The following is a 27392-nucleotide window of genomic DNA, read 5'->3' on the forward strand; positions in this document are numbered from 1 at the left end:
TGTCCCCCAGGAAGGGCTCCTCCTGCATCCAGGCAAGAGTCCCTCATGCCGCCCACCAGGTCTCAGCAGGGAAGTGGAGGTCGGGCACTGGAACGAGGATAAGACCCCCAACAGTGGATAGCACACAGGTGTTTGGGTTCAGTGTGTCCCAGACAGTGGCCATAGGCCCCCAGGTGCCTGCTGCTGTGGGTCCAGGGGGTTGACCTGCCAGGACAACACCTGTGGTGCCCACATCCTCCAACCAAAGGCCCCGGGATCACATGTGCAGTTGAACAGGGTGTGTCCATCCCTTTGAGGCGTGAGGGGGGATGCACAGGTGAGGAAACCGGGGTATCTCAGAGAGAGGGTGTCAGGGAGGAGTTGGTGTGTCTTTGGGCTGTTAGGGGGTTGGGGGGATGTGGAAGCAGGGCTTTGCTCTGGGTTGGATGCTGTCAGGGTGGTGCAGGGGTGTCATTGGTCACTCACAGCCAGGACAGGGGAGGTTGGTCACTGCTGTGGTCTGCACACTGTTTGTGTTTCCTCAGTGCTCAGACCCGACTGCTGAGTGGTCTTGACTTTGTCCTGACCCATCCCAGTGACAAAGTGACCTTGTCTGAGGTGCTGCTCCATGACAGTGATCCTATCCAGGTGTCAGGGCTGGAAGATTAGGCAGAACTCACCTTCCTCACTGAAGAAATGACCCGTGGGGGTTCTCTTGGCATGGCTGAGGATCTCATTCTGGGTAGGATGGGCACCCTGGGCTCTGGATTCAGCCTTCTTCTGCCCAGAACCAGGCCTTGAAGGCTGAGGCTCTGAAGTCAAGAACCATGGCTGACCCACCTCATCCTAAACCCTCTGCAGCAGTCGTGTGTCAGGATCCGGATACTGCACACCCCAAACTGTTTCTGAGGACAAGTCAGAACACCCACAGGAAACAGATGGCCTGTTTAGGGGGGTGTTTGTCTGTCAGTGGTGACCCCAGTAAGGAGAAGGTGTCATAAGACCTAAAAACGATGCAGCAACTCCTGAGACTCTAACAGACTGTGTGGTGGGTTGATTCACTGACAGGGAGGGGTTCAGGTCAGAGAGCACAGAGGACCCCGCAACCTGCCCAGATGGTTCACTGACTACACACCCCTCACAGCCCTCCTTCAGACTGTACCTCAGGCACTCGTGACTGACAGGAACAGGGACACAGAATGAGGCAGCACCAGCCACTCCTCCTGGTGGCCTTGTGACAGGTGATCCTTTATAATCCACACAATCACCAGTGTGGAGGTGACCTTGGTGCTCCTGTCACTCTGGCTGTTACTGACAAAAGTGCTCAAGGCTGTGTTCAAGGATCATGGACCATTGTCACCTAGAGGCTTTGGTGAGCTGGCCTAGGGCAGTGAGGTGGGTCAGAGGTCACAATATGAAGAGGTGGAAGAAACCCATGACACAGAGATGGGGCTGGATGTGTACACAGTGACAGGCTGGGTGGCCTTAAGGAAAACCAACAAGGACACGTGATACTCCAAGGCTCACAGCAGTGGGAGCTGTGACCACCTCTGGGCCGAGGGCAGGGTGACAGGGAGGCCTCACTGGGGCCTGGAGGAGGCAGCTGGGGCTCAGGGAGGGGCCCCTGGGAGGGGGTGCTATGGTGGAGCATCTCCCTGGGGGCGTGGGGGTCAGCGCTGAGCCTCCTCTCCTCCCTCCTTCCCCTGTTCAGCCCGCACCTCCCCTTGGCCAAAGCCGACAGTAACCAGAGTCCAGGACCCAGGGACTCTGCCCATAGAGGAGTGACTCCTGGGCCAGAGGGGGTGGGGACAGGGGACAGTGGACCCCAGAGCACATGGAGCCCCAGCCTGACCCCGAGCACAGAGGGTCATGGTGTCTGACATCACTCCAGGCACCTCCTCTGCGCCTGGCCTGGGGATCAGTGTACCCCTCATTGGTCTTATTCCACCCCCGAGATCACTGTTTTACCCCTGGTTTACAGATGTGAAATTGAGATATTCCATAGCTGGTGTCTGTGGAAAGGGAGACTGTGCAGAACAGAACATCACGCAGCTCAGGGGGCAGAGCCAGGGCTGACAGTTAATCCTCGTGACTGTACAGCACAGGTGGGCCAGGACATTTGGGGGCAGAAACAGGAAAATGATAACCTCAACCCTTCTTATACTCCTCTTCCTCACCAAAGGCAGGACCCTTGTGGGTTTTCTTGGCGTGGTTGAGGGAAACCTCCAAGGTGGGCTGGGGACCTTAAACACTGGGCTCGGCCTCCTGTCCAGACCCAGGCATTGAAGGCTGAGGCTGGGAGGCCCAGGAAATATGGGTGGCCCCACCCACACTCTCTGCAGTGGGTGTGTTTCTGGATCAGGATGCCATTTGCCACACCCTCCGTGTGGCTGAGGAGCAGAGGAGCCTGCAGCAGGCAGACGCTGGGCAGAAACTGCCAGAAAACCCCAGGAGATCCACCCTGAAGTGCCGTGTGCTGACTGTGAGAGCTTCACACCGAGGAGACATTTCGGGGGGTGCAGGTGGGGGACAGGAGACAGTGGCATGTTGGGAGCGTGCAGAGGGGACACAGAGAAGAGATGTTGGTTAAAAATGGCCCAGAGAATGCATTCTGGACAGTGGGGTAAAGGTCACATCATCATCACTGTGACTGTTGTTCAGTGAGTCTGTCCAAAATTTTCAGTCTTCAACTGCGCTTCTTGATTTTAAGCCCCCGGGATGAACTCACCACAGATGCACAGTTTACCTCACTGAAATATTGTCACAAAATCCTTGCCGATTATTTTTGTATTGCTGCTGTGACAGATAACCACACATTTCATGGACTGATACAACACAAATCTATTATCTCCCACTTCCGTAACTAGAGGTCCAGCACGGCTGTCACTGTTCTAAAGTCAGTGTGTCACAGGCTTGGTCCTTTCTGGGGAATCCAGGGACGAGTCTCCCTTGCTGGCTCTGAGGGCTGGGGGAGCTGAGTTCCCTGCAGTGACGGGACCCAGGAGGCCCTCCTTGCTGCTGTGGGAAGAAGCTGAGACCCCTCCAGGCTGGGAACATCGGGTGTCATTCTCGCAGGGACAGATGTTGGGAAACAAGAAGGGAATGACATGGGGACAGAGCCCCAGTTTGTGACGTCGCTGCTGGTGGGGCCCTTGCTCGTGAGCTGACTGCAGCATCGATGGCGTCAGAGGGACTCCAGGGCTCCAGAGGAAGTGTTGTGGCATAGGTGGAAAATGTTAAGGCCGTGCTTTGGAAAGGTTATTCTAGAAGAAATGCACCCAATGGCCCGATTTTGGCGCATGGGAGAATATGTGGGTCCAGTAGGGTGCTGGACCCAACCAGACCCTCTACTGAGCCTTGTTCGCTGCCATCATCCTGGGGGCACCTCCCGAGGGAAGGAGAGGGCTCTGCCTCTCAGGGTCCTCATGTCATTCACTCCCCAGTTCCTGAGACACAAGGTTTCCTTAACAGTGGTTGCAGCTGCTGTCTGTCTCTACCTTCTACCACAGGCCTCTTCCCTCTGCCACGCTCCCGCCCAGCTCCACCCGGTGCGCCCCGCCCCCCCGCCCCCCAATCTCTTCCCTTCCCTCCACAAGCCCAGCAACTTATTTTTTGTTGTTTTTTTTCAAGGATGAATATTTTTTTTATTTTTTAATATATTTTATCGATTATACCATTACAGTTGTTCTATCCCTCCCCCTTCATTCCCCTCCACCCGCACACTCCCTCCCCCACCATTCTCCCCCCCTTAGTTTATGACCACGTGTCTCAAGTTCTTTAGATTCTCTATTTCCCCCACTATTCTTGCCCTCCCCCTTATCTATTTTCTACCTACCCTCTATGCTATTTTCTGTACCTTCTCCCCATTTCTCCTCCTCCCACTCCCCTGTTGTTAACCCTCCATGCGTTCTTCATTTCTATGCTTCCACTCCTGATCTAGCTGTCCTCTAGGTTTGCTTTTGTTTTAGGTGTGGTTGTTAATAACTGTGAGTTTGCTGTCCTTTCACTGCTCATATTTTTCATCTTCTTTTTCTTATAAAAGTCCCTTTAGCATTTCATATAATAAGGGCTTGGTGATGATGAACTCCTTGAACTTGACCTTATCTGAGAAGCACTTTACCTGTCCTTCCATTCTAAATGAATGTTTTTGATGGATAAAACAATCTTGGCTGTAGGTCTTTGGATTTCATGACTTGGAATACTTCTTTCCAGCCCCTTCTTGCCTGGAAGGCCTCTTTTGGGAAATCCGCTGACAATCTGATGGGTACTCCTTTGTAGGTGACTGTCCCCTTATCTCTTGCTGCTTCTAGGATTCTCTGCTTCATTTTAATCTTGGCTAATGTCATTATGATGTGCCTTGGTGTGTTCCTTCTTGGGTCCAACTTCTTTGGGACTCTCTGAGTTTCCTGGATTTCCTGGAAGTCTATTTCCTTTGCCACACTGGGGAAGTTCTCCTTTATTATTTGTTCAAATAAGTTTTCCACTCGTGGCTGTGTCTTTCCCTGTTCTGGTACCCCTATAATCCGGATGTTGGAACGTTTAAAGATGTCCTGGAGGTTCCTAAGCCTCTCCTCATTTTTTTGAATTCTCATTTCTTCATTCCTTTTCTTCCTTCTGGTCCATTCCATTGATTTGAGTCCCAGTTTCCTTTCCATCGCTATTGGTTTCCTGTGCATCTCCCTTCATTTCAATTAGTTTAGCCTTCATGTGTTCCTCTAATTTGTGACCATAATCTACCAGTTCTGTGAGCATCCTCATAAACAGTGTCTTGAATTGTGCTTCTGAGAGGCTGGCAATTTCTTGGTCGCTAAGAGGTATTGGCTCTGGGACTTTGAGTTCTTCTTGAGCCATCTTTTCGACTGTTTGTGCCTGTTACCCTTAGTAGGATCTTAGCCCTAGGCCTTCACCAGAGCAGGGCAACTAAGTCACCCGGTTATGACGTTGTATGTGGGGGTGGGTTCACAGAGGAGCAATGGCAATCCGTCTGCTGCCTCCCACTGCTGCCACCGTCACTGGGGCCCTCGCACTTTGTCCCACTGCATATGAGTGTGCCACCGCCGTCAGCCCTCGACCCCTGGGGCCTGCGTGGTCCATCTCACTGTGCCCGAATGTGCGACTGTGGTCAGTCTGCCCTGCACCCCGACTGAGTCCAGGCCACTTGGGCGCCTAGGTCCGGGATCTGTCCTGCCTGACCCTGCTCCGCTGCTGGCTCCGCCCCTCTTACCGTCTGGGTTAAATGGTTAGTGGTTGTCAGACTTCCGTATAATTCAATTTTCTATTTTTTTTGGCTGTCTTTGTTCTCCAAATCTTTGTGGTACTCAAACTTGGTTGTGGGAGAAGGCACAGTGTTTCCACCTATGCCTCCATCTTGGCGGAAGTCCCACAAGCCCAGCAACTTGAAGGACATTCCTTGGCCTTGGAAACCCAGTTCCCCTCATCAACTGTGCGCTCGCCACCCCCGCGCACACAGATGTCCACAAGGTATGCATCCAGGTGTCTGCGTCAATAGTGAGCAGCGACGACACAATACACAGGCAATTGCAAGACTGTGCAAAAAAGAAATGCATTGCTTGTGAGAAAAGGAAACTAAAATACCGGATGATCTCAAAAGGCTCTTATTCCCCCTTGTGCCTGTTTCAAGCCTAGGCATTATCTCTGTATTTTGCCTAGCAACTGGTGAGAATGGGGCGCTCGGGGATGCCATTGGCTGGACGGCCCGCCTCCGACCAATCCTGAACTCCCAACGGTCACTGGAAATCTTGGGACCCTGGTCACAGGAGGCACAGGTCCCAAGCATCACGCAGGCACGACTGGGAGAAGAGGAAACTTTCCTTCGTGCTCTGCACCATTGGGTCTCCAGTTGTGACTGTACCGAAGGGCCGGTTAGGGAAGGACAACCGCAGGTCACCGTCTGAGCATCGCTGGAGGAAAGGAGACCCGGGAGTGAACTCTGGCAGGTGGGACAGAAGGGCGCTGAGCTTTGAGCTCAGGGTGGGGGCGGGGACCGGACCTGGTGCGGGGTCCCGGCAGAGGGGCTTCCTAGGGGATCTGCACCTGACCTCACCTGGGGTGGCAGAGGGGATGGGAGGAGGAGGAGGAGGAGGAGGAGGAGGGTGCGGAAGGATATCAGGTGACAGCAGCAAGGCCTGAAGTCTGACCCCAGGAGCTAGCGGAGCAGGGTGGATCTTCGTTCTCTGGCACATTCATGGGACGTGCAGGAGTCAGCCTGCAGGGAGACGCGCGAACCCGAGCAGACAGGTGGTGCTATTACAGCAGCAGCCGGCACAGGGACGTTCGCCTAGGTCGGGACTGTGGCGCCAAGCCGCTCTGCCATTCTCCACGTCTGCGCCCCCAGGCCTGCGGTCCGTCCCCCAGCCCCTGCCCTGTGACTGGTCCTTGGCGCTATGGAGCCAGCTGCTTCCCTGCGCGCCCCCCTGCCTCGCCCGCTGCTCTTCCTCCCCATCCTCGGCTTGTCTGCGCTGGTCTCAGGTAGGGGGCGCCCCGACTCCCGTTGACTTGGGAGGAAAACTCCACACCCCTCAGTGCCCGGTGCTCGCTCCTCCTCATTCCGCAGGAGTTCGCTCAGATCAAACCAGCCTCACCCAACACAAAGGCTGGAAACCCAAAATGACCAGAACACCATCGTTCAAGTTTTTCATTAATGTCAACGATTAATGAGGCATTGAACACTTTTTTAAGTGTCCCACTGTCTCTGTGTGTCTTACCTGGACCACACGTGTCAGTGGGGACGAGCTGGTGGCTGCCTGTTGGGCAGCTCCAGGTTGAGCTGCGCTCCCGGTGCCCAGCTGGCCTGGGGAACAGGAGGAAACCTCTGTGCGCCCAGGGTCTGCAGGGCTCAGGGTCTGCTCCTCTGTGCGCTGCTCTGGCGGCGCTGGCAGCCTCAGTAGATACGCATGAGGCATCTCTTGCTCTGACCAGCCACAGCCGGGCCCCACAATCCACAATCCTGAGCCCAGGAACCCCTGGCCTGTCCCCTGGAATATGGCCACTTCCCTTCCTGCCTTAGGTGTCAGTGCCTGCCTGATTCTGCCGCTTTGTTGAACAGCCCAGTTTTCGGTCGAGTGTCCAGCTGAGCCCATCCTGGCCATGGTGGGAGAAGACACCGTGTTAAGCTGCCACCTGTCCCCTGAGAAAAGTGCCGTGGACATGGAGGTGCGCTGGTTCCGGTCTCAGTTCTCGCCCGCCGTGCTGGTGTACAAGGGCCAGCGCGAGAGGACAGATGAGCAGATGCAGCAGTACCGAGGACGGACAACCTTTGTGACCGAAGACATTCACAAAGGGAAGGTGGCCCTGGTCATTCACAATGTCACGGCCCATGACAACGGCATCTACCGCTGTTATTTCCAACAAGGCAGGTCTTACGACGAGGCCACCATGCGCCTGGTGGTGGCAGGTGAGATGTTTCTCTTCGCTTGGTAGCTTTTTCAGTGTGTGACCCTTGGGGATAGTTTCTCTCTGCACGTCAGGGCCCCCACAGACCAGCAGGCTTTGTCTAGCATCCCCTCCACCCTGGCAGGATGGCTCCCTCTGCACATGGGCCAAGTGAGTGGGTGCGTCCCACTGAGCTGTGGGCATCCAGTCTTGAGAAGCACAGTGATCTCAGTGGGGACGTGAGCAGGGGAGGAGGTGGAACCCCATGAGTGCACCCCTGCTGCTTCTCAGAGATCTCTAAGGCTCCTTGCCAGTAACATGTGTTGGAACTAGACATTTTAGACTATTTGTCTGTTTCCAGGTATAGGGTCAAAGCCCCTCATTGAGATAAAGGGCCACGAGGATTGGGGCGTCTGGCTGGAGTGCACCTCCACAGGGTGGTACCCCGAGCCTCACGCAGTGTGGAGGCACCCCTATGGTGAGATCATGCCCGCCCTGGTGCAAGCTTCCACCGAGGACACAGACGGACTCTACAGGGTCACCATGACCGTGATTACTGAGGACAGCTCTGTGAGGAATGCAATCTGTTCTGTCAACAACACCCTGCTGGGCCAGGAGAGGGACACTGTGATCTTCATTCCAGGTTAGTTCCCTGCCCTCTGGGGGGCTATCCCTAGGAGGTAGGACCCTCAGCAGACACTTGGAGCCTGAGTGGAGCTAGGGGAGGGGCAGGGCTGGGAGGGTCCTGGGCCCTGAGGAGCTCAGGCTGCAGCTGAGCTGAGGCCTCTCCCCTCCTCACAGGGAGCATCAGTCTCCTGTCCCAGGAGGCGGAGCCTCATCTCTGAGGGCAAATCTGATCCTTTGTCCCTGTTGTGGCTCTGATGCTGCAGCTAAGTCTGTGTGTTCAGAGCAGTCACACACCTGGAGAGTGGTGGGGGCAGGGGGCTGTCTGCACCTGGTGGTGCTGATGCTGAGGCCTCCCCTCCTGCCCGTGGGGTTTTCCAAAGATGGAACTGGGACAGTCAGAGTCTATATTCATAAAGTCACTCAACAAACACTTAGCAAGGATCACATATGTTGTAGGCTCAGTTCTAGAAACAGGAGATAAATCAGGGAACACAATGCAGGAACATCCCTACTGTCAAGGGGCTCATATTGTAGAGAAGCAGACAGTAGTTTATAAAACACTTAACTAGTTGAGCAGAATAATTAAAGTATTGTATCAGATGGTAAGACCTGCTGTAGAACAGTTAATCAGGGGAGAGTGTCTACCGGGCGAGAGGCGGGGAGCTGTGGTGTAACCAGAAAGGTGAGGGAGCTTCTTTGAAAGGTGGCAGCAGGGCAAGTGAGGGAGGGGCAGTGAGGGAGCAGGAGGGGCAGGTGCCCAGGGCCTGAGGCCACAGGGCGTCTGGCAGTTTCCAGGGACCCACAGGCAGGTGTGGGTGGAAGGACTGAGTGCAGGGAGAATCCCAGGAGGGGAGTGCAGACCTGGACTGGGTCCAGAGCATCGGGGCAAAGCAGGTCACAGGGCTGAGTCTCAGTGAGACAGGAGCCATGGCTGGGATTGGAGCAGAAGCAGGGAGGAGGGTGTTGCAGTGACCAGGCCACAGTGATGGCGGCTCAGCTGGGACAGTGACAGTTGCTGGTTTTCATTCACCTGGTCCTTCCAATGGTGACTGCAGGTGCTTCTGCTCCTCTGTCTCCTCAGCCCTGTCAGGTGACAAAACCAGAACTGTTCAGTGTCCCGCTGACATCCTTTGTTTAAGGGAAAGCCACCCATGGGCTGGGGGCTGCAGGGCCTCAGGAGGAGGGCAGCCTCTCCCTGAGATGTGGGGCTAGAGGAAGGGCGTTGGAGGCAGAAAGGGGCAGGACTGTCCCAGGAGGAACACACAGGGTCTGGTTGAAACGTGGAACGAAGGAGCTCCGAGGAGAGGCCCTCAGAGGACGTGGCATCACACCGAGGTAAAGCGACAGAGGGCCTCCCGCAGGCAGACAAGTGGAATTTCTGTCGTCCCTGCGTTTGGCGCAAGAACAGGGGACTGACCCTGCCTCTGCCTTCACTCGAAGCGAGCAGAATCCCCGAGTCTCTGGGGAAGCCCTGTGAGGACCAGGCAGAGAAAGCACTGAGCTTCCACAAGCCGGGAACCAAGCGCCAAAGAAGGCGGGCAACCCCCTCCCCACCCTCCACCATCGCCTAAACGCGGGCAGGGGCTGGAACCTGCCCACTGGGACCCAGGGCTCAGGCTTCCAGCCTCGGGAACAGAGACCAGGATACTCTGCAGTTTACGACGCCCTGGGTGGCGCGCGGTGCAGCCAGGCCCAGGGGGCGAAGGTGCAGCTGCCCCTCGTGTTCACGGACGTGCGCTTCCTTGTGAGCTGTACTCACGGATGGGGGAGGGGCACGCAGAACGTTAACCTGATGCTCATCCCTCCGCACCAGAGAACTGCTGCCTCCTGCCCAGTTAAGGGCTCCTTGCCGCATTGATATGAAGGGGAATACGCGGATTTTGAGCTTTCAGAATTGTTTTTAGAACTCCATGGCAAAAACTAGAATTTGAAGTTCAATCTTTGCGTTTCAGAGTCGGTCCCTTGGAGGAAGAGAGCAGAGCCCCGCAGGCCTGGGGGCGCCGCCTTCCTGTTGACTCACAGTCGTCTGGGAGCAGTGCCGCCTGCGGGGCCTGGGCCACTGGTGGGCAGGACAGCAACACACTAAGTAGTGACCGAAGTGTATGGAGACACTCGGCCTGAACTAGGAGACCGTATAGTATATATCAGTCTGAGTGTGTGTCCTCAGTGACGACATAAAATGCATTTCATACTGTGGGTCCCAGTACAAAGAAAAAAGGAGATTTGAAGCAATATCTGAGGAAGCTGCAGGGACCTGGAGGGACCTGGCTGTGGAGGGAGTGGGCAGGTGGTTCCCAGGTCAGGAACTGCAGTGAAGCGCCGCGACCACTAGGGGGCGGAGGAGCCTCAAGATCCCCCTCTGAGAAGTTAGAGGTACCTGGGGCGGGAGGAGGTTCTGGGGGACTATGATCCCATGAAAAGGGGACTGGGGAGAACAGGGGACACGGATGGAGCACGTGTCCTGTAGCCCTCGAATGGAGAGACCTACGGAGCTGACTGGACCCGACCTGCAGGCCCCCATTAGCTAGGCCCCAGCGCGCCCCCCCGCCCTACCTGCACCCTGTGGGCTGCAGACCCACCACAGAGAAAAGAAATGTCCTTAGAATCCCCTGAGATTTCGCCGTTTGCTTTATGACACGAGTGCACCAGCCACTTACCTAATACACATGCGCCCAGTGCACGGTTAGGATTAGTACAGTTATTTTCCTCCAGTGATGGTAACTCCTGGCCACTGATTACTTGGGGGTCGATGCGGGCTGGTCCCTGGATCCCAGCAGCTGACTCTTCTTGCTGAGCCCTAAGGTAGAAGTGGGGGGGGGTGGCGGGGGGAGGACTGGAGGAGGAAGGGCTCCCGCTGCTCCTCCCCAGGGAAGGTGTTGGGAACAGGGTGAGCTCTGGGGCTTGACTTGGATGAAGGGCCCCAGAGCTGGGAAGACCCCCCTGCGCTGGAAAATGTGTTTCCAACTGCGGACTTCGCCTGGAGTCTATGAAGTGAGCAGATGGCGTTATATTCCGCAGTGGAAATAACAGACTTCAAATGCAGTGGAACCGAATGGATCCAGTGAGTTCTAGGAGAAACAGCGCTGGTGATTTCTCTGTGTGTGTCTTTATCTGTTTCTCTTTATTTAACCAGAGGCTTGGGCAGCAGCCTGTGTCACTCACTCTATTTCCCCAAGTTGGCAAAGGTGACAGAGGCCCAGACTTGCCTGCAGATAGGGTGAGATGCTCAGCAGGCCCTGGGCACCTGAAACTGAGGGCACTTGCCACAAATGGCCTCAGGCGCCGTCTAATCACCAAACTCACAGACTCGGATTGGAAGGCAGGTGCTTCTTATGGAGGGCCTTGGCCAGCCTTTACCGGTGCCCTGACTCAGTGACACATTGCCATCCCTGCAGCTGAGACGGACATCTCTGGAGGACGTCCGACCTTGGCTGACAAGATGGCACCACCCACACTCCTCACCCCCCACCCCCGTCACACATGAAGCAGAAGAGACTATCTGCAATGCACGGGTACAATTTGCATCTTTCCCTGCATGTTGGCCCATTTCAAACACGTTTCCCTCCCAGCGCCACACACAAGTCTGGGGGAGAACTGCGCCTGGGACCCTCGATCCTGGGCAATTCTGAAGAGGTGAGAAACCACCACCACACGAGCTCCCTTCCAGGTTGGGAACCAGGCTGCTCCTCTGTGTCTGAGTGACCGGGGTGCTCCCAACAAGCCTGGAATGTGTCCCTGTGCTGCTACCATTTCCAGCAGCAAATAGTTTGGTGGATGAAGTGTGTCGGTGAGGAAGCAGGGAGCTCCTCCCCACTCTGAAGCTGCGGCCTGACCTTGGCAGGAAAGTCACGTCCTGCTCCCTGTGGGGTTGGCTTGGAGGGACTCGCCTGTCATCCCAGCCTGTCACCAGGCAGGGAGAGTTGATTACAGTCTTGCTTCCCTGTCCTGGAGGGCCCACACACTTATTTAATTTCTGAAATCAGCCACATGTCTTCCCTCAGCTTCCTGCAGGCAGCACATGGTCATGGCCAGTTCAACAGCAGCCGCCATCCCAGACTGGGGGGCAGAGACGGAATCTGCCCCGGGCCAATCAGCCCCACTGTGACAGAGCAGCGACATGAGAACAGGGCTGGGGGACCGTCCTGGGGCCCGGGGGGTGGCTAGAACGTCTGCCCCGTTGTGCCGGGACCTCTACCGCGGGTGGGGTGGGGCGAGATGAGGGAGTTTCATGTGGACTGGCGGGGAAAGGGGGTGGCAGCTCCCCTGGAGGATGTGACCTCCCAGACTTGGGCAGGCGTGAGGTGTGGTACCCCAGAATGCTTATCTTGCTCCAGACCCCGGGTGTTCATCCTGGCGTGAAACAGATACGTGACAGGAGGCAGTTCGTGAACGTTGACACAGTTCCCCAGAGGTTCTGGGGGGCTCTTCTTGAGGCACCGGGGACCCCCTCCTCTTCCCCCTTCTACACCTTGGGGAGAAAAGACAGTTTTAAAGGCTTCCCGTTCCAGACAGTGGAAACCATACATAGAATCTCAAGGGCTTCCCCCGTCCTGGGCTGGCCCGGTGTTTCTTGTGATGTTCAAAACTCCTGGCGTGACTCTTGGACCAGGCTCGGGACGGCTGAGTCGGTGGGTGAGACGTGTCTCCCTCCTCCTCCCTGCCTTGGTTGGCTCTCTTTCCTATCTGACAACATCAGCAGAGAGTCAAGAACTTCTGCCATGAGAGGCCAGGACAGGGACGAAAGGGGCCTGAGTAGGTGCTTGTCCTGTGTTGGGCTGTTGGGGACCAGCCCTTGCAGGGGGCCTTGACCCTTGGAGGAGGGGCCAGGGACCTGGGTCACACTGTCCATGGGATTGGGGATGACCACACATTCAGGAGCCAGGGATACCCACGTAAACACAATCCACTGACCATCTCGAACATACGACTGAAAGTGCCTCCTACATCCATACGTTAAGCACAGCTTGGGTGCCTCGTGCATTTCAGAACTGAGTTCCTCGTGACAGGTGTGTGCACGTTCCCAGGGCAAGGTGTATGATGCCACAACTCAGTTTGAAAGGCTCCAGGCAAGTAGCTAAGCATAGGGGCATCAAGAGAAAGTAAGCATGTATTATAAAATGTTCATTGTAGATAATAACATAAGCATGTGTGATGAAATGTGCACTGCAGACCCTCAACAGTAGGTGTGCAGAGGCCTGGATACAGACGACAGACTGACAGCTGTCAGAGGGGTGGGGGTGGGGGACTGAGTGGAAGAAGGGGAAGGCATTAGCCAGGAAACACGGACAAGGAGGGGGAAGACCCAGAGAAGGAGGAATGTATTTGTACCAAATGTGTGTTTATTCCTACTTCTTTCAGCTGTCACCTTGGAAGCCTCCCCACCGGATGCAGCACACCTGTGGAGACGTCGTTTCCACTGGGCAAAACAGGGTTTGCCTTTGTGGATTCTGATGCTCTCGGCGCTTCTGCCCCCTGTCTCTCGCCTCTTCCACATGACAAGAACATTTCCTTTGAGGACTTTTTTTGTCCAAGGACACAGAACATGTCCCTTGGGGCTGGATCTGGTGAATGGGGAGGGGGCAACACAGGAACATGCTGCTTCGGGGCAAACACTGTTGAGCACGGGGCTGTGGGCAGGTGGGCTCGGGAATCGCCCCTCCCAAGACGGGCAGGTGCATTGAAAGCGCCCTCAGAAAAGTTCGCTGCAGGTGAATGCAGCCTCTCCGACGCCGCCAGCTGGTGCCCACATCCTGAAGGACTCTCAGGGCACTCGCCTGGAGGGGGGGCCTGGACCCCAAGAGGCCTGCCCTCCAGAACATGCTTCCAGGTTGTGTGGGGTGTGGGCCCTTGTATCCTTACCACGTAGACACAGAACCCAGTGTGGTGATGGAGGAGAAGGGAATGTGGGTGCGCAGTGGTGGGGACAGGAGCAGAAATGGGGAGACACTTTGGGGGGTGGGGTACAGAACGCCATGTGCAGAGAATGTTTTATGGGGTGTATGGTTTGGGAAACCTGTATCGCCCCAATCGATTCAAGTTAAAGTCATAGAAAATTATTTAAAAAAGAAAATAATACAAATGAGCAGTAGGTATATTCAGTGTTCCTTGAAACATTCTCTCAACTCTGCTATCTGAACTTTGTAATCTCCCTGCCACACTGCTCACAGAGGGAGCTGGGGCGGGAAGAACCATGTTCTGCTGCTGATAACAGAGACCAGAGGTGCCAGGGGCTTCAGCTAAACAGGGCTCCTGGTCCTTTCAGGTGAGATGACTCCCCGGAGGCGGCGGTCCAGAGCTGGTCTGAGAGCTCAAAGAGGCATCTGCGCCCCAGCCTCCTTCTGTCTCCCTTCTCTGCCCTCTCAGTGTGTGGCTTCAATCCCCAGGGTACCACGTGGTGACAAGGTGGCTGCTGAGCTCCAACTCCAGAGATGGTGTCCACCCACGAGGACAAAGGAAGTGGGAGGAGTGTGGGTCTCTCTAGACAAACACAACCCCAAACACTTGCACCTGCTCACCATTGGCCCAAACTCAGTCCCTCAGCCTCTCTCATCAACAAGGGCGTGGGTACATGCAGCACCTCTCCCCCCAGAAATCGGGTTCGTTCACCAAGAAGAAGCAGGGGACAGATGCGGCACAAGGGAGCAGCCACCTCCCCCCCAGAGCCTACATTCCTGCCCCCACAGGGCCTCACGGCCCGTCCTCCACATCACTCTCAGGCCCTGGGAGCTCGACTTACCACCTCGACACCTAATCACAGTGTCTCTGGAGGCCCCAGACCACAGGCAGACCCTGCTGGTCCCCAAGTTCCCCAACAGACACATACACATCCTCTCCTGTCCGACCTCAGAGAACACAGGTCCTGCACCAGAGCGGAAGCCAGCACACCCCGAAACCCAAGTGCAGCTCAGATGAGGCTCAGAGGACCCGGGGACCTTCTCAGCAACGCCCCACGGGAACCTTCTCTGACAAACATGGAACCTACCCATCGGTCCCTGACATGACTGCCCGTGGGAACGGGAAAGTGATGCTGCTTGGAAAGGATCTGAGAACCGAGTGTCCCAGGAGCCAGGGCGGGTGTTGTGGGTCTGTGCCCTCTCTGTCCCGGCTTCACTGGGCTCTGCTGTCAAAGTCGTTAGCAAACCACCACAGTGACCCTTTAATGGCTGCAGCCCTTCCTCTGCTCACACATTGTCATGGGCTGATTTCTCCAGGTTCCTCTACTGAACACAGTGTGATACAAATGACACAAAGCAGGTGTGCATAGTGAGACACTGCTCACACACACCCACACCCAGGAGTGATTCACACATGTGAGCACACAGAGAGATGCAGAGGGTGGGAGTCAGGGCTGGCCCTGGTCTGCCCCGCCCCATCCAACTCGGGGTCCCAGTGCATGCCAACCTTGCCGGCTGGTTTCTGCCCAGCAACTGATGAGACCCAGGCTCCGAGCCAATAAGAACACAAGGGCTTTGACAGAAGGGCTTAGCTCTGTTCCCCTTGGTGAGCATGCTTTATTCTCCCCCACACTTTCTTCCAGGTCAGAGACTCAACTCTAGTGGAGAACTATTGAGTGCCATTGCTCTGAGATTTTCCACTGGACAGTGAAGGTTAATTGCAGGGAGTTGGTGAGAGCCAGGGCCCCAGGGCCCCTTGAGAGAGAGGCTGAGAAGCTGGGGGAGCCTGCAGGGTGTCCCTCACCAAGAGAAGGAGTGTGGTGCTGTGAGGCTGCAGGTGAGGACACAGGGAGAGCGTGGAGCAGGGCAGGTAAGGTCTGAACTGGGAAACCTGGGGAGGGAGACAACGGGAACCAGGGAGCTGGACCCCTGCCCGTCCCTAGGAACTTCCTGTGGTCAAAGAGGAGCAAGGCCCCTCACGGTGTCTCCTGCTCGTCTCTGGGAAATGAGACCTTGACACCAAGCCCAGGACTGGCTGCCTGCTGGAAGGAAAGTAGGTCCATTTGAGGGCCTGCAGCTCGAGATGATGGGGGGGCTCAGCTCAAAGACCCTTTGAATAACTGGGCACAAGCAGGGGGTTTGTAAGGAGGGAGAAGGAAGAAAAAATACACAACAAAGACACAGAAAGGACGGTGTTGAGAGTTCTGTGTCGAGGGGACAATGGGCAGGCAACAGTCTATTCAGGGGACTGGTCGAGGTCAGCAAATCCCCCAGAGCTGAATGTCTGAGGGTGGACTGAGCTTCTTCTGAAGTGAATGCCTAGAATTCTTAAGCAAACCAGCTGTTTATCTGCAGTCCCATAGTGTTGTGGTGGCCAAAAGTTTGTTTGTTTGTTTGGTGAACATGTTGTTAAGTCAATTACTAGTGAGGATGAAAATGGTTTTATTTTTACTCAAAATGGAGTGAACCCCTTGACCGACCCTACAGTGAGCATGGCGTCCCTCACAGACACAGTGGTGAAGGAGTGGTGTGGTGGATGTAAGGTGTGAGTCTTAAATGGTCATATGTGAGACCCGGCTTGTTTGGCCAGTGGGTTGGGGCATCACCCCATACAGGGAAAGGGGGTGCCTTGGATTCCTGTTCAGAACACAAACCCAGATTGTTGCTTCAATTATTAGATGGTTGTGGGGGACCCTAGGGGAGGCAACTAAGAGAGGTTTCTCTCTCTCTCTCCCCCTCCCTCCGTCCCTCCCTGTTATAATGTTACATTATGTATCCTTCCAACCCAGGAGCACAGTGTATCCTTCGTTCATTTGTGTCCTTGTCAATTTCTCTCCTCCTTGTCTAATCGTTTTCAGGGTAGAGCACTTTCAACTCGTTGGTTGAATTCATCCCTAGACATATTATGCTTTTTGATGAAACAGGAAGTGGAATGTATAGTTTTTTCCTTCGGATTATTCAGTGTTGCTGTTAGAAGTGTAGCAGCTGTCGGGGTTTGTGTCCTGCGATGTCACTGAGTTCATTTAGCAGTTCTGGTCTATTATCTTTTTGGGTGGGTCCTCAGGGTTTTCTAGACATTGTGTCATGTGATCTGCATGCAGTGAGAGTTTAACTTTCACCTCTCTGGTTCATATGCCTTTGGTTTCTTTGTCTTGTCTGACTGCTGGCTACACCCCCAGGACTGTACTGAAGGGAAGTGGCCAGGAGCAGAGTGAGGGGTAGGGTGGTGCTGGTGCTGTGGGAAGCACAGCCTGCAGGGGGCAGTATTGGGAGCGGGCACTAGGAGCAGAGGGTCCTGTGATCCTCAGAGGGTGATGCTGGGGGCGGGCACCTGGGTGTGGCAGAGAAGTGTGGGCACAGGAGGGCCCTTCCCTCCCTGATGGAGAGGGCTAAGGGATGTGCAGTACTGTTCCACGTTCACGAGTGATTTCCATGTGGGACCCAAGGTGCAGAGACTCTCCAGTCAGCAGGGATCAGGGTGGCGCCCCTGGTTGGTCCTGGGGTGGCCAGTTCTCCATGGGGATTTCTCCACCTTCTTCCAGGTCGTCATTGCTACCTAGTCCTTGCTGGCATCTCCCTCAGCACAGCAGGGAACCATGGCGCACCCTCTGCCTGCCCTCCCTGTCTGCCTGGCCCTGGTCCACCTGCTCAGCCCCTGCTCAGGTAGGACCTGCTCTGTGTGTCTGTGCATCTGAAGCCTTTACCTTTGGGCCCAGTCAGAACCCTGGCCCCCCATCCCCCAAGGCCTGTCCAGATGCACCTGAGTGAGGACCCAGGTCCCCTGTAGATGTCTCTCACTTTGCCCTCCCTACCTGGGTAACCCCTAGCCCTCTGGTCCCATCTGCCTCTGACACAGCCCCCCTTCTGATGAGCAGCTCAGTTTGCTGTGGTTGGACCCCAAGAGCGCATCCTGGCCATGGTGGGTGAAGACGCTGAGCTGCCCTGTGTCCTGTCCCCAAACATGAGTGCCGAGCACATGGAGCTGAAGTGGGAGAGATCCAGCCCCAGACAGGTAGTGCACAGGTACGCACCTGGGCAGGAAGACACCCCAGCAGCAGAATATGAAGGGAGAACTTCGATTTTAAGAGAGGACATCACTGTGGGGAAGGCTGCTCTGCAGATTCGAGACCTCAGAGCCTCTGATGGAGGAACCTACCTGTGTTATTTCCAAGATGGAGATTTCTCTGCAGGAGCCCAGGTGGAGCTGAAGGTTGCAGGTGAGTCAGGTGTGATCTGTGCTCTTTTCCTGTGACGTTGGGGACAGAAGCTCCAAGGCCACCTTAGAGCCCTTTCCGCTCCTCACCAGCACCTGCCCCCTCTGCCTCCATCCCTGCTCCTCTGAGGCCAGAGACAGGCCCAGGTTGTCCCCCAGGAAGGGCTCCTCCTGCATCCAGGCAAGAGTCCCTCATGCTGCCCACCAGGTCTCAGCAGGGAAGTGGAGGTGGGGGACGGAAACGAGGATGAGACCCCCCACAGTGGGTGGCACACAGGTGTTTGGGTTCAGTGTGTCCCAGACAGTGGCCATGGGCCCCCAGGTGCCTGCTGCTGTGGGTCCACGGGCTGACCTGCCAGGACAACACCTATGGTGCCCACATCCTCCAACCAAAGGCCCCGGGATCACACGTGCAGTTGAACAGGGTGTGTCCAGCCCTGGAGCAGTGAGGGGGGATGCACAGGTGAGGAAACCGGGGTATCTCAGAGAGAGGGTGTCAGGGAGGAGTTGGTGTGTCTTTGGGCTGTTAGGGGGTTGGGGGATGGGGCAGCAGGGCTTTGCTCTGGGTTGGATGCTGTCAGGGTGGTGCAGGGGTGTCATTGGTCACTCACAGCCAGGACAGGGGAGGTTGGTCACTGCTGTGGTCTGCACACTGTTTGTGTTTCCTCTGTATCAGACCCGACTGCTGAGTGGTCTTGACTTTGTCCTGACCCATCCAGTGACAAAGTGACCTTGTCCGAGTGCAGCCCAGGAGAGTGCTCCTGTCCCGGTGTCAGGGCTGCACTTCACTTTCTCCATGTGGCTTCTGTCTTGGATGATGCATTCGGAGCCCAGCAGGTGGTGGGAGGTGGGGGTTTTGGCTGTGTCCCTGCAGGGCCTCCTGAGCCAGACACTGTCCCTCCTGGGGACCACAGCTCCTCGTAGGAAGTCCCTGCCTGAGAGAATCTGTTCTTTCAGGGTTTAACAGGCTTCCCCCACCCCCAGCCCTTGGGTGCTGAGGTCTGGGAACAGGCAGCAGCAGCTCTGCTGTTCCAGGCCCTGGGTCAGCTCTGTTCTTTGAAAAGGTCATCTCCTTCTCACAAACACGTCACAGCAACTTCCCTGGGTTGAGAGGCCCAGACAAGCTGCTGACAACAGTAGCATTAATTACAGCCAGACTTCACCGAGGGGCCTTCCATGCAAGGCACAGCTTGGGGACAGCAAGCCTAGTGCATATCTACCCCCACAGGACAGGCCTGAGGCTCACACAGGACAGGCGGGAAGGATAAGGGCACCAGGGCGGGAGCCCTGTCAGATAAGCAGGAACCACCTCCACATTTGCCCAGATTTGGGGGGAGTCTGGTCCTGGGAGCAGCATGTCTGAGCCATGGGGGAGGGGAGGGTCCAGCAGTCTCTAAGGGATTTAGGGGAAGCCATGTCTGCTCTGGCCCAGATCCCCCTGGATCCACCCTGAGGGTCCAGCCATGGTCAGGCAGTGGTCACTGGGTGGGTCCGTCTCTCCTGCACAGCTCCCTCTGGGAACAGCTCCTGGTGAATCCCTGCTGGTCTCATCCAGGGTGGTGTGCCCCTCCCTCTGTGGAGACCCTCACCAGTGCAGAGGGCTCCCCCTGATTCAGGCTCACTGTCCCTCCCCAGCCCTGGGCTCTGGTCCCCACATTGAAATTAAGGGCTATGAGGCTGGAGGGATCCGTCCGGAGAGCAGGTCTGACAGCTAGTACCCGCAACTCCAAATCCAGTGGAGAGACTCCAGGGGACACAGCTTGCCTGCTGAGGCAGAGCCTGAGGCTGCAGACCCCCAGGGCCTTTATGCAGCCTCAGTCTCTGTGATCCTGGGAGGCAGCTCTGGGGAGGGGATCTCCTGTGTCATCAGAAGCCCCCTGCTGGGCCAGGAAAGGTCAGCCATGCTTTCCATTGCAGGTGAGTGCCCTACCCACTGCCCTGGGCTCCCTGGTGTCTGCTGGGGGAAGGCAGGGTTGTCTGCTGCTGACCTGGGTCTTTGCAGGGAACAGAAGGGACAGAGCAGGGACCTGCTGCCCCTTCCCAATGAAGGTGTTCATGTCTCAGACAGCTTCTGAGCACTTTCTGGGTACCCCACACACAGTGCCAGGTAACAGGAGCTGGGATGAATGGGCAAGATGAGCAAAGACATCACAAAAGGAGAAAAATATGTACCAGTCAAATCTTAAAAAAAGGGCTAATCTCCTTAAAGTCTAAAACAACCCCGTAGAGAAATGAGCAAAGAAGATGAATCATCAGTTCAGAGAAAGAAATGCCTCTTCAGAGAAGGAGAAAATGCAGAATCTCACTGAGACTGGCTATACCCTGATGGCAGGGTGGTGGGGAGAGAGTTGCTCTTAGATGTATGTTCTTGTTATTCGGTATATTTTTGGAATATATTTTAACAACTCTCTGGGGTGATAGAGCATTTGTTACTCAACATACTTGATTGTTGGTCCAAACCCCAGCTTCTGGAGTCTGGCAGATCAGCTTGTATTTGTGTGGAACAACCCACGTAAAAGGTTATTTCCTGCACCACGAATCATTTTCACAAAGAGTCAGAGACAGTGCGTGTGCCCCCAATGAGAGGTGTGTGTAGTGGGCGCTGCCCTGTGAGTGCAGACGCAGACCTGCTCCCTGTGCTGAGTGGGAAGGTCACTGAGACCCAGGGTGAGAGCAGAGGGAACACGCGGCAGAGCAGCTGGTAGGGAGTGCTGTTTTCGCCATAAATAAGATAATATAAAAATAATGTTGTTAAATTTTAACAGACACTTGTTTGGCACTCATTATGTGTCAGGCACTGTGTAACCATTCATTAAATCTCTTACCAATCCGGACATGGGGAACAGATGTGTAAGTCATTAGTTCAAGGTCACGGAGCTTGTCAGGTGGGTGACCCAGAATTAAAACCCAGGTGGTCCAGTCCCAAAGTTCACAATCTTATTCCCCAGATTGAAATGACTCAAGAGAAGATTGTAAGTGACAGATGGAGGAGCAGTGGAGAGATTTCGATGACTTAGTGTATACTGTTTTTTATATTCAAAATATTGTCATGTGAGAGGCAGTTCCTTCGAGACAATGGTGTTATGTGCCAGTGGAAGTTCTTTGCGCTTTGGGGAGAGAACGATTATTTTCAGTTCCCGGATACCTTGAGACCCAACTTGGCCATCAGCTCAGGCTAACCCTTCGCAGGCCCCTTCTTCTGGGACGCGACGCCCTGGATGGCGGCCTTCGGGGTGACCCTGTTTATTCTGCTCCCGCTCCTGGTGGTAATGGGGTTCTTCCTGTGGCGAAACCAGAAGAAGATCCAGGCCTTGTCTGAGGAGAAGGAGAGCGAACGCGCAGCGAGGGAAGCAGCTCAGGCCGAGAGGGAAGCAGCTGAGATCGAGAAGGAAGCAGCTGAGGCCGAGAAAGAAGCAGCCCAGTGGGAGAAAGAAGCAGCTCAGGCCGAGAAAGAAGCAGCTCAGGCCGAGAAAGAAGCAGCTCATGCCGAGAAAGAAGCAGCTCATGCCGAGAAAGAAGCAGCTCAGGCCGAGAAAGAAGCAGCTCAGGCCGAGAAAGAAGCAGCTCAGGCCGAGAAAGAAGCAGCTCAGGCCGAGAAAGAAGCAGCTCAGGCCGAGAAAGAAGCCGCCCAGGGGGAGAAAGAAGCTGCTCAGGCGGAGAAAGAAGCAGCTCAGGCCGAGAAAGAAGCAGCTCAGGCCGAGAAAGAAGCAGCTCAGGCCGAGAAAGAAGCCACCCAGTGGGAGAAAGAAGCAGCTCAGGCCGAGAAAGAAGCAGCTCAGGCTGAGAAAGAAGCCGCCCAGTGGGAGAAAGAAGCTGCTCAGGCTAAGGAGCAACTGGAGAGAAGCCAGAAAGGTTAGGCCCTGCAGCAAGGTGGTCGCCACCTCCCCACCAGAGCCCCCACCCACCACACAGGTCCTCTTTTTCATTCCCTTAAAGGAATTCCTTTTTCTGCTTATTTCCAGAGAAGCTGCAGGACCAACTCAGTAAGTGACAATCCCCAGCCCACGCGTCCTGGGGTCCCTCCATTACACAAGTCACTGACTCCTCACGTTGTTCCCTGCAGGGTGGAGAAAGATCCCCTACCTACCACGTGAGTGCCCCGACCCCCATCTCAGCCTCTCTGTTTGGATATTCCAGCCCCTTTCCTCCCCCCTAACCTCCCAGGGGAAGACATGAGGACACTGGTGGAGGGACCAGGCAGTGATCTGTCTCAGTAGGGACGGAGCTGGGTCTCTCTCCACCAGGGGGCGCACGCGCAGGGCACCTCAGGAACTAGGACAGGAGAGTGGGCAGTGGAGGTGACTCAGTGTGGGAATCCTGCCCGCCATGATTGGTTGCCAGAATCTGTAGCCCACTGAAAAAAAGGCAGAGGAGAGAAAAGTGTCTTAAAAACAGGAGTGGCCGTGTCAGTCGTCGCAGACTTACCATTATTGCTGGAAAAATGGTATCTGAAATTTTCCATTAAGTGGCCCCGTTGTTTCCAGAAGTAGGCAGGAAACAGTACAGATTGGGGTGAATGAACTCCAGCACACAGGTGCACACGTGTGTCCACAGGGCAGCGTGTGGGAAGGCCCACCCAGGTCCTGGAGAACGTGGTCATCGCTTGCAGGACAGGGTTGGGGTCCTGGTCGCCCAGGGCATGTCTGACCACAGAGAGTCCCAAATCCTCAATATATGAGGTTTACCCTTTTCACGTGAAGGAAGGCTTCTGGTTTGCACAGCAGCGTGGCAGCACCGCTGTCCTTGCATGTTGGGGTCACTACTGGGTAAAATATGGGTGACCGAACACCAACGCTGTGATACTGGGACCGTCCATCTGTCACAAAGATGATCCTCAGTGACTGAGGGCGGTGCGGGGGGAGGGGTGCAGGCTGAACATGCTGGACTCGGGCAGGGTCCGTGAGGGCGCAGGTCCGAGAGGACAGCAGGGGACGCCATCATGCTGGTGACACTGATGTGCAATTTAAAACTTACGCATTGTTGGTTTCTGCAATTTTTACCCACTACTCCTTAACCGTAGTTGACAGAAGGTAACTGAAATTCAGACGCTGCAGCAGGGATGTGAGGTGACTGCTGCACAGACAGGGACAGGACAGCTGTGCGGTGACCCTGGGGCAGCCGAGGAGGGAACAGGCAGAGGGAGAGGTGGGGAGGGTGGGGGGCAAACAGGAAGATGATGGGGGGCACGAGGGACAGAAAGGAACCCACTCAGAAATGACAGTTCAGGTGACTGTCTGTCTCCATTGCAGGTGAGGAACAGGCTCAAGTCTATGCAGGTGAGTGAGTCTGATGCTCTCTGGTTTCCTGGCTCCTGTGTGAGAAGTATTTATAGCCTTTCCCTGCTGGGTGAGGAGTGACCACAGCCAGCTCAGAGGCTCATTTTCTGTGTGTGAACCACGCCCTCCTGTCTGGACACTCAGAGAGGACCTTCCAGATGCAGCGTCGGCTCACCCTGCTGACACACATGCCCACACCTGGGACAGCCAGGTCATGTCCCACAGAGACCCAGTGTGATGGAGGGAAGCCCAGCACTGGGAGAGGTTTTAGCCTGGTCCGCAGAGCTGTGGACGAGGAGAGTGGATGTTGGAGGAGACTGAGGGGAGGAGAGGGAAGAGGCTCAGTGAGGACTGTGAGTGTGGGGAGGACAGAGAGAATGACCTGTCCTTGTCTGTGTCTCCTTCTTTCCAGAGGGGAAGACGGCCCTTTTCCAGCCTGGTGAGTGGATCACTCTGTGTCCATAGGACAGCCCCTGAGGGCCTCTGCTCCCCCTTTTCTCTCCAACTCTTGTCTGGGACAGTTCTGGGGTGTGTCCTGAAGCTGTGGTCTCAATGGTGTGCCCACCTGCTGCCCAGAACCCAGGGACCAGGGACAGTGACTGTCCTGGGGTCTACAGGCCTTTGTGGGAGGAAGAGTCAGGAGGGGCGGGGTTGGAGGGAGGGGCTGCAGGGAGAGGGAGGGGGTGACCTGACCAAGCCCCTCCCCTCTTGTACCCGTGTGTCCTCCAGTTATGGCTAGTTCCAGTCATTCCTGCTCTATGAGGGTTGGGACAAGGACTGAGTGAGGTGATGACTGTGTGTTGGTCAGAACACCCACAGGAAACAGACGGCCTGTTTGAAGAGGGTGTTTGTCTGACAGTAATGACCACAGCGAGGAGAAAATATCTTAAGGACTAAAAGCAATGTGGGTGACTCCTGAGACTCTAACAGACTGTGTGGTGGGCTGATTCACTCTCAGGGGTTCAGGGTCAGAGAGCACAGAGGATCCCGCAACCTGCCCGGATGGTTCACTAACTACACACCCCTCACAGCCCTCCTTCAGACTGTACCTCGGGCATTCGTGACTGATAGGAACAGGGACACAGAATGAGGCAGCACCAGCCACTCCTCCTGGTGGCCTTGTGACAGGTGATCCTTTATAATCCACATGATCACCAGTGTGGAGGTGACCTTGGTGCTCCCGTCACTCTGGCTGTTACTGACAAAAGTGCTCAAGCCTGTGTGTAAGGAACACAAACGATTGTCACCAAGAGGCTTTGGTGAGCTGGCTGAGGACAGTGAAGTGGGTCAGAGGTCACAGCAGGAAGAGGTGAAAGAAACCCATGACACAGAGATGGGGCTGGATGTGTTCACAGTGATGGGCTGGGTGGCATTAAGGAAAACCAACAAGGACACATGATCCCCCAGGGCTCACAGCAGTGGGAGCTGTGACCACCCCTGGGCCAAGGGCAGGGTGACAGGGAGGCCTCACTGGGGCCTGGAGGAGGCAGCTGGGGCTCAGGGAGGGGCCCCTGGGAGGGGGTGCTGTGGTGGAGCATCTCCCTGGGGGCGTGGGGGTCAGCACTGAGCCTCCTCTCCTCCCTCCTTCCCCTGTTCAGCCCGCACCTCCCCTTGGCCAAACCCAACAGTAACCAGAGTCCAGGGACCCAGGGACTCTGTCCATGGAGGACTGACTCCTGGGTCAGAGGGGGTGGGGACAGGGGACAGTGGACCCCAGAGCACATGATGCCCCAGCCTGGTCCTGAGCACAGAGGGTCATGGTGTGTGGCCTCACACCAGGCACTTCCTCCATGGCTTGTCTAGGGCTCAATGTACCACTGATTTGTCTTATTCCACCCCAGAGATTAGGATTTTCAACCCCACAGTACATAGATGAGATTGAGAGTCAAGTTATTCTGTAGCTGGTGTCTGTGGAAAGGGAGACTGTGCAGAAAAGGACGTCACCCAGCTCAGGGGGCAGAGCCAAGGCTGACATTTAATCCTAGAGACTGTGCAGCACAGGTGGGCACGGACATTTTGGGGCCAAACCAGGAAACAGGAAATTGATAGATCCCAACCCTGCTCACCCTCCCCTTCCTCTCCAGTCACAAGACCCTGCAGTTTCTTTGGCCCTCATGGCTGAGGATGACCTTCAGGGTGGGCTGTGGACCCCAGACTGTGGGCTTGGCTCCTATTCAGACCCAAGCTTGAAGGCTGAGGCTCTCATGTCCAGTCACCATGGCCGACCCCATGCCCTTTGAACCTCCTGCAGTGGACCTGTTTCTGGATCCAGACACGGCGCACCCCGCCCTCCTTGTATCTGTGGACAAGAGGAGCCTGCAGCAGGCAGAAGCCTGGCAGAACCTGCCGGAAAAGCCCGAGAGATTTTACGGGAATGAGTGTGTCCTGGGCTGTGAGAGCTTCACTTCGGGAAGACACTTCTGGGAGGTGGAGGTGGGGGACAGGGCACAGTGGCGTGTGGGGGTGTGCAGGGAGAGCGTGAGGAGGAAAGATGGCGATAACATGGCCCCGGCAAATGGATTCTGGACTGTGGGGCTGAATCCCAGGAATGACTACCTGGCTCTCATGGACCTGCCGATGACGCTGACCAATGTGAACCCTCCCAAGAGGGTGGGGGTTTTCCTGGACTATGAGCTGGGGGAGGTCTCGTTCTACAATGCCGACGATGGCTCTCACATCTTCACCTTCCCACCCACCTCCTTCTCTGGGCCTCTGAGGCCTGTTTTTGGGATTTCAACATTTGAGCCCACTCCCTTGACCATTCTCCCAGTATAGAAAGCAGTGAGTGGAACCCTTGTGCCTGACCCAGGGCCTGACCCTTCCCTGGGGACCCCAGTGGACCCAGGCTCAGCTAGTGGGAATGGGGACCCTCAGGCTGAAGAAACATCCCTGCTTCTTGCTGCCGAGGCTGGAGCTGAGGGCCTCCTGAGCTGCCAAACGTCTCAGTAAGAAGGGCCCGAGGACGTAGAGAAGGGGCCAGCGGCCACTTTCTTAACCAGCCTGTGACCTGTAAGCACAGAGCAGACTCAACCTCCTCTGTCACACCTGAAGGGCCTCTGTGAGCTGGACTGTGGGTGGAAGGGGCAGACGGGCGTCAGTGGCATTTTTATCACACGGTGGAAACCATGTCCAGGAAGGGACGCCCACCGCTGATCACCCACTGAGGTTCCGAGGTTCCTGTCACCTGTGGGTCCTGGGAAACGGCCCCTCTTCCTCATCGTCATCACTCTGACTGTTCCCCATGTGTCCCTCCCCCCACATGTGGGTGTCATGTTACACGTGTTAAATAAATTTGTGGATACTCAACACTCCTCCACAGAGCTCTTTCTAGATTTAACCTGCACAATTAACTCGCCAGGTTCACAGTGTAGCTCCTTGGCACTTTGTTGCCAAATCCTGTTGTGTTGGTTGTGCGTTGCTGCTGTGATCAATAACCACAAATCTCATGACCTGACAGGACACACATCTAGGACCTTAGAACTTTGAAGGTCGGAGGTCCAGCATGGCTCTCCCTGGGCAGAAGTCAAGGTGCAGTCAAGGCTGGGTCCTTTCTAGAGGACCCAGGCATGAGTCTGTGTTCCTAACTCTTGATGCTGGCAGAGCTGTCTTCGCTGCAGTGGCGGGACCCAGACGGTTCCTCTTGCTCCTGGCAGACAAGCTGAGCCCCCTCCAGGCTGGGAACGTCTGGGGTCAGTTCACTGTCAATATCCCAGACAGGGATTCTAGCTCTTCCCATAGGGCATTCCTGTGGCTTTTGATCAACAGCTCACTTCCTTCCCACCTTTATTCATAAAAGGTTGGTTCATCCTGCAGGACCAGAGGTAAAGAACATGGAGTGGACCACCCCCCAAATTTTCACTGAACCACATGGGCTGTGGGGTCTGCACAGACCATGTGCAGAGGGAGGTGGAGGCCCGGCTGGTCCCTCAGAGTGGCTTCTGGGCCCTGGAGCTGTTTGGACACCAGTGCCGGGTCCTCTCCTCTCCTGAGGAGACCCTTCCCCTGAAGGAG

At 55.6% G+C, this 27392-nt stretch overlaps 1 protein-coding gene, 1 long non-coding RNA gene and 1 pseudogene across 2 annotated transcripts; 2 read left to right on the plus strand and 1 right to left on the minus strand.

The window, feature by feature from the left end:
• Positions 1-6316: 6316 nt before the first annotated feature.
• On the plus strand, positions 6317-9210 carry LOC118994672 (butyrophilin subfamily 2 member A2-like). The gene is made up of 4 exons (XM_037057348.1): positions 6317-6468; positions 7046-7393; positions 7733-8014; positions 9080-9210. Exons 1-4 carry the CDS (start codon positions 6384-6386, stop codon positions 9208-9210), a joined length of 846 nt encoding a protein of 281 aa, XP_036913243.1. The 5' UTR covers positions 6317-6383.
• A 6315-nt stretch (positions 9211-15525) lies between these two features.
• Positions 15526-26692, plus strand: LOC118994676 (butyrophilin subfamily 3 member A3-like; annotated as a pseudogene).
• On the minus strand, positions 16612-18999 carry LOC118994677 (uncharacterized). Its single transcript, XR_005068121.1, has 3 exons — positions 18837-18999; positions 18049-18138; positions 16612-16622 (listed from the first exon to the last, which is right to left on the minus strand). It is a non-coding gene; the product is annotated as an uncharacterized LOC118994677 (long non-coding RNA).
• Positions 26693-27392: the final 700 nt, after the last annotated feature.

Source organism: Sturnira hondurensis, unplaced genomic scaffold (genome assembly GCF_014824575.4).
Source record: "Sturnira hondurensis isolate 20B ecotype Veracruz unplaced genomic scaffold, ASM1482457v3 Scaffold0009709, whole genome shotgun sequence".
NCBI lineage: Eukaryota > Metazoa > Chordata > Mammalia > Chiroptera > Phyllostomidae > Sturnira > Sturnira hondurensis.

Excerpts from the sequence above, each read along its gene's own strand:
- LOC118994672 (XM_037057348.1), top strand. The coding sequence starts at position 6,384 with ATGGAGCCAGCTGCTTCCCTGCGCGCCCCCCTGCCTCGCCCGCTGCTC. Across the intron at positions 6,469-7,045 it reads CTTGTCTGCGCTGGTCTCAG|CCCAGTTTTCGGTCGAGTGT; the intron begins GTAGGGGGCGCC and ends TTTGTTGAACAG. Across the intron at positions 7,394-7,732 it reads CATGCGCCTGGTGGTGGCAG|GTATAGGGTCAAAGCCCCTC; the intron begins GTGAGATGTTTC and ends GTCTGTTTCCAG.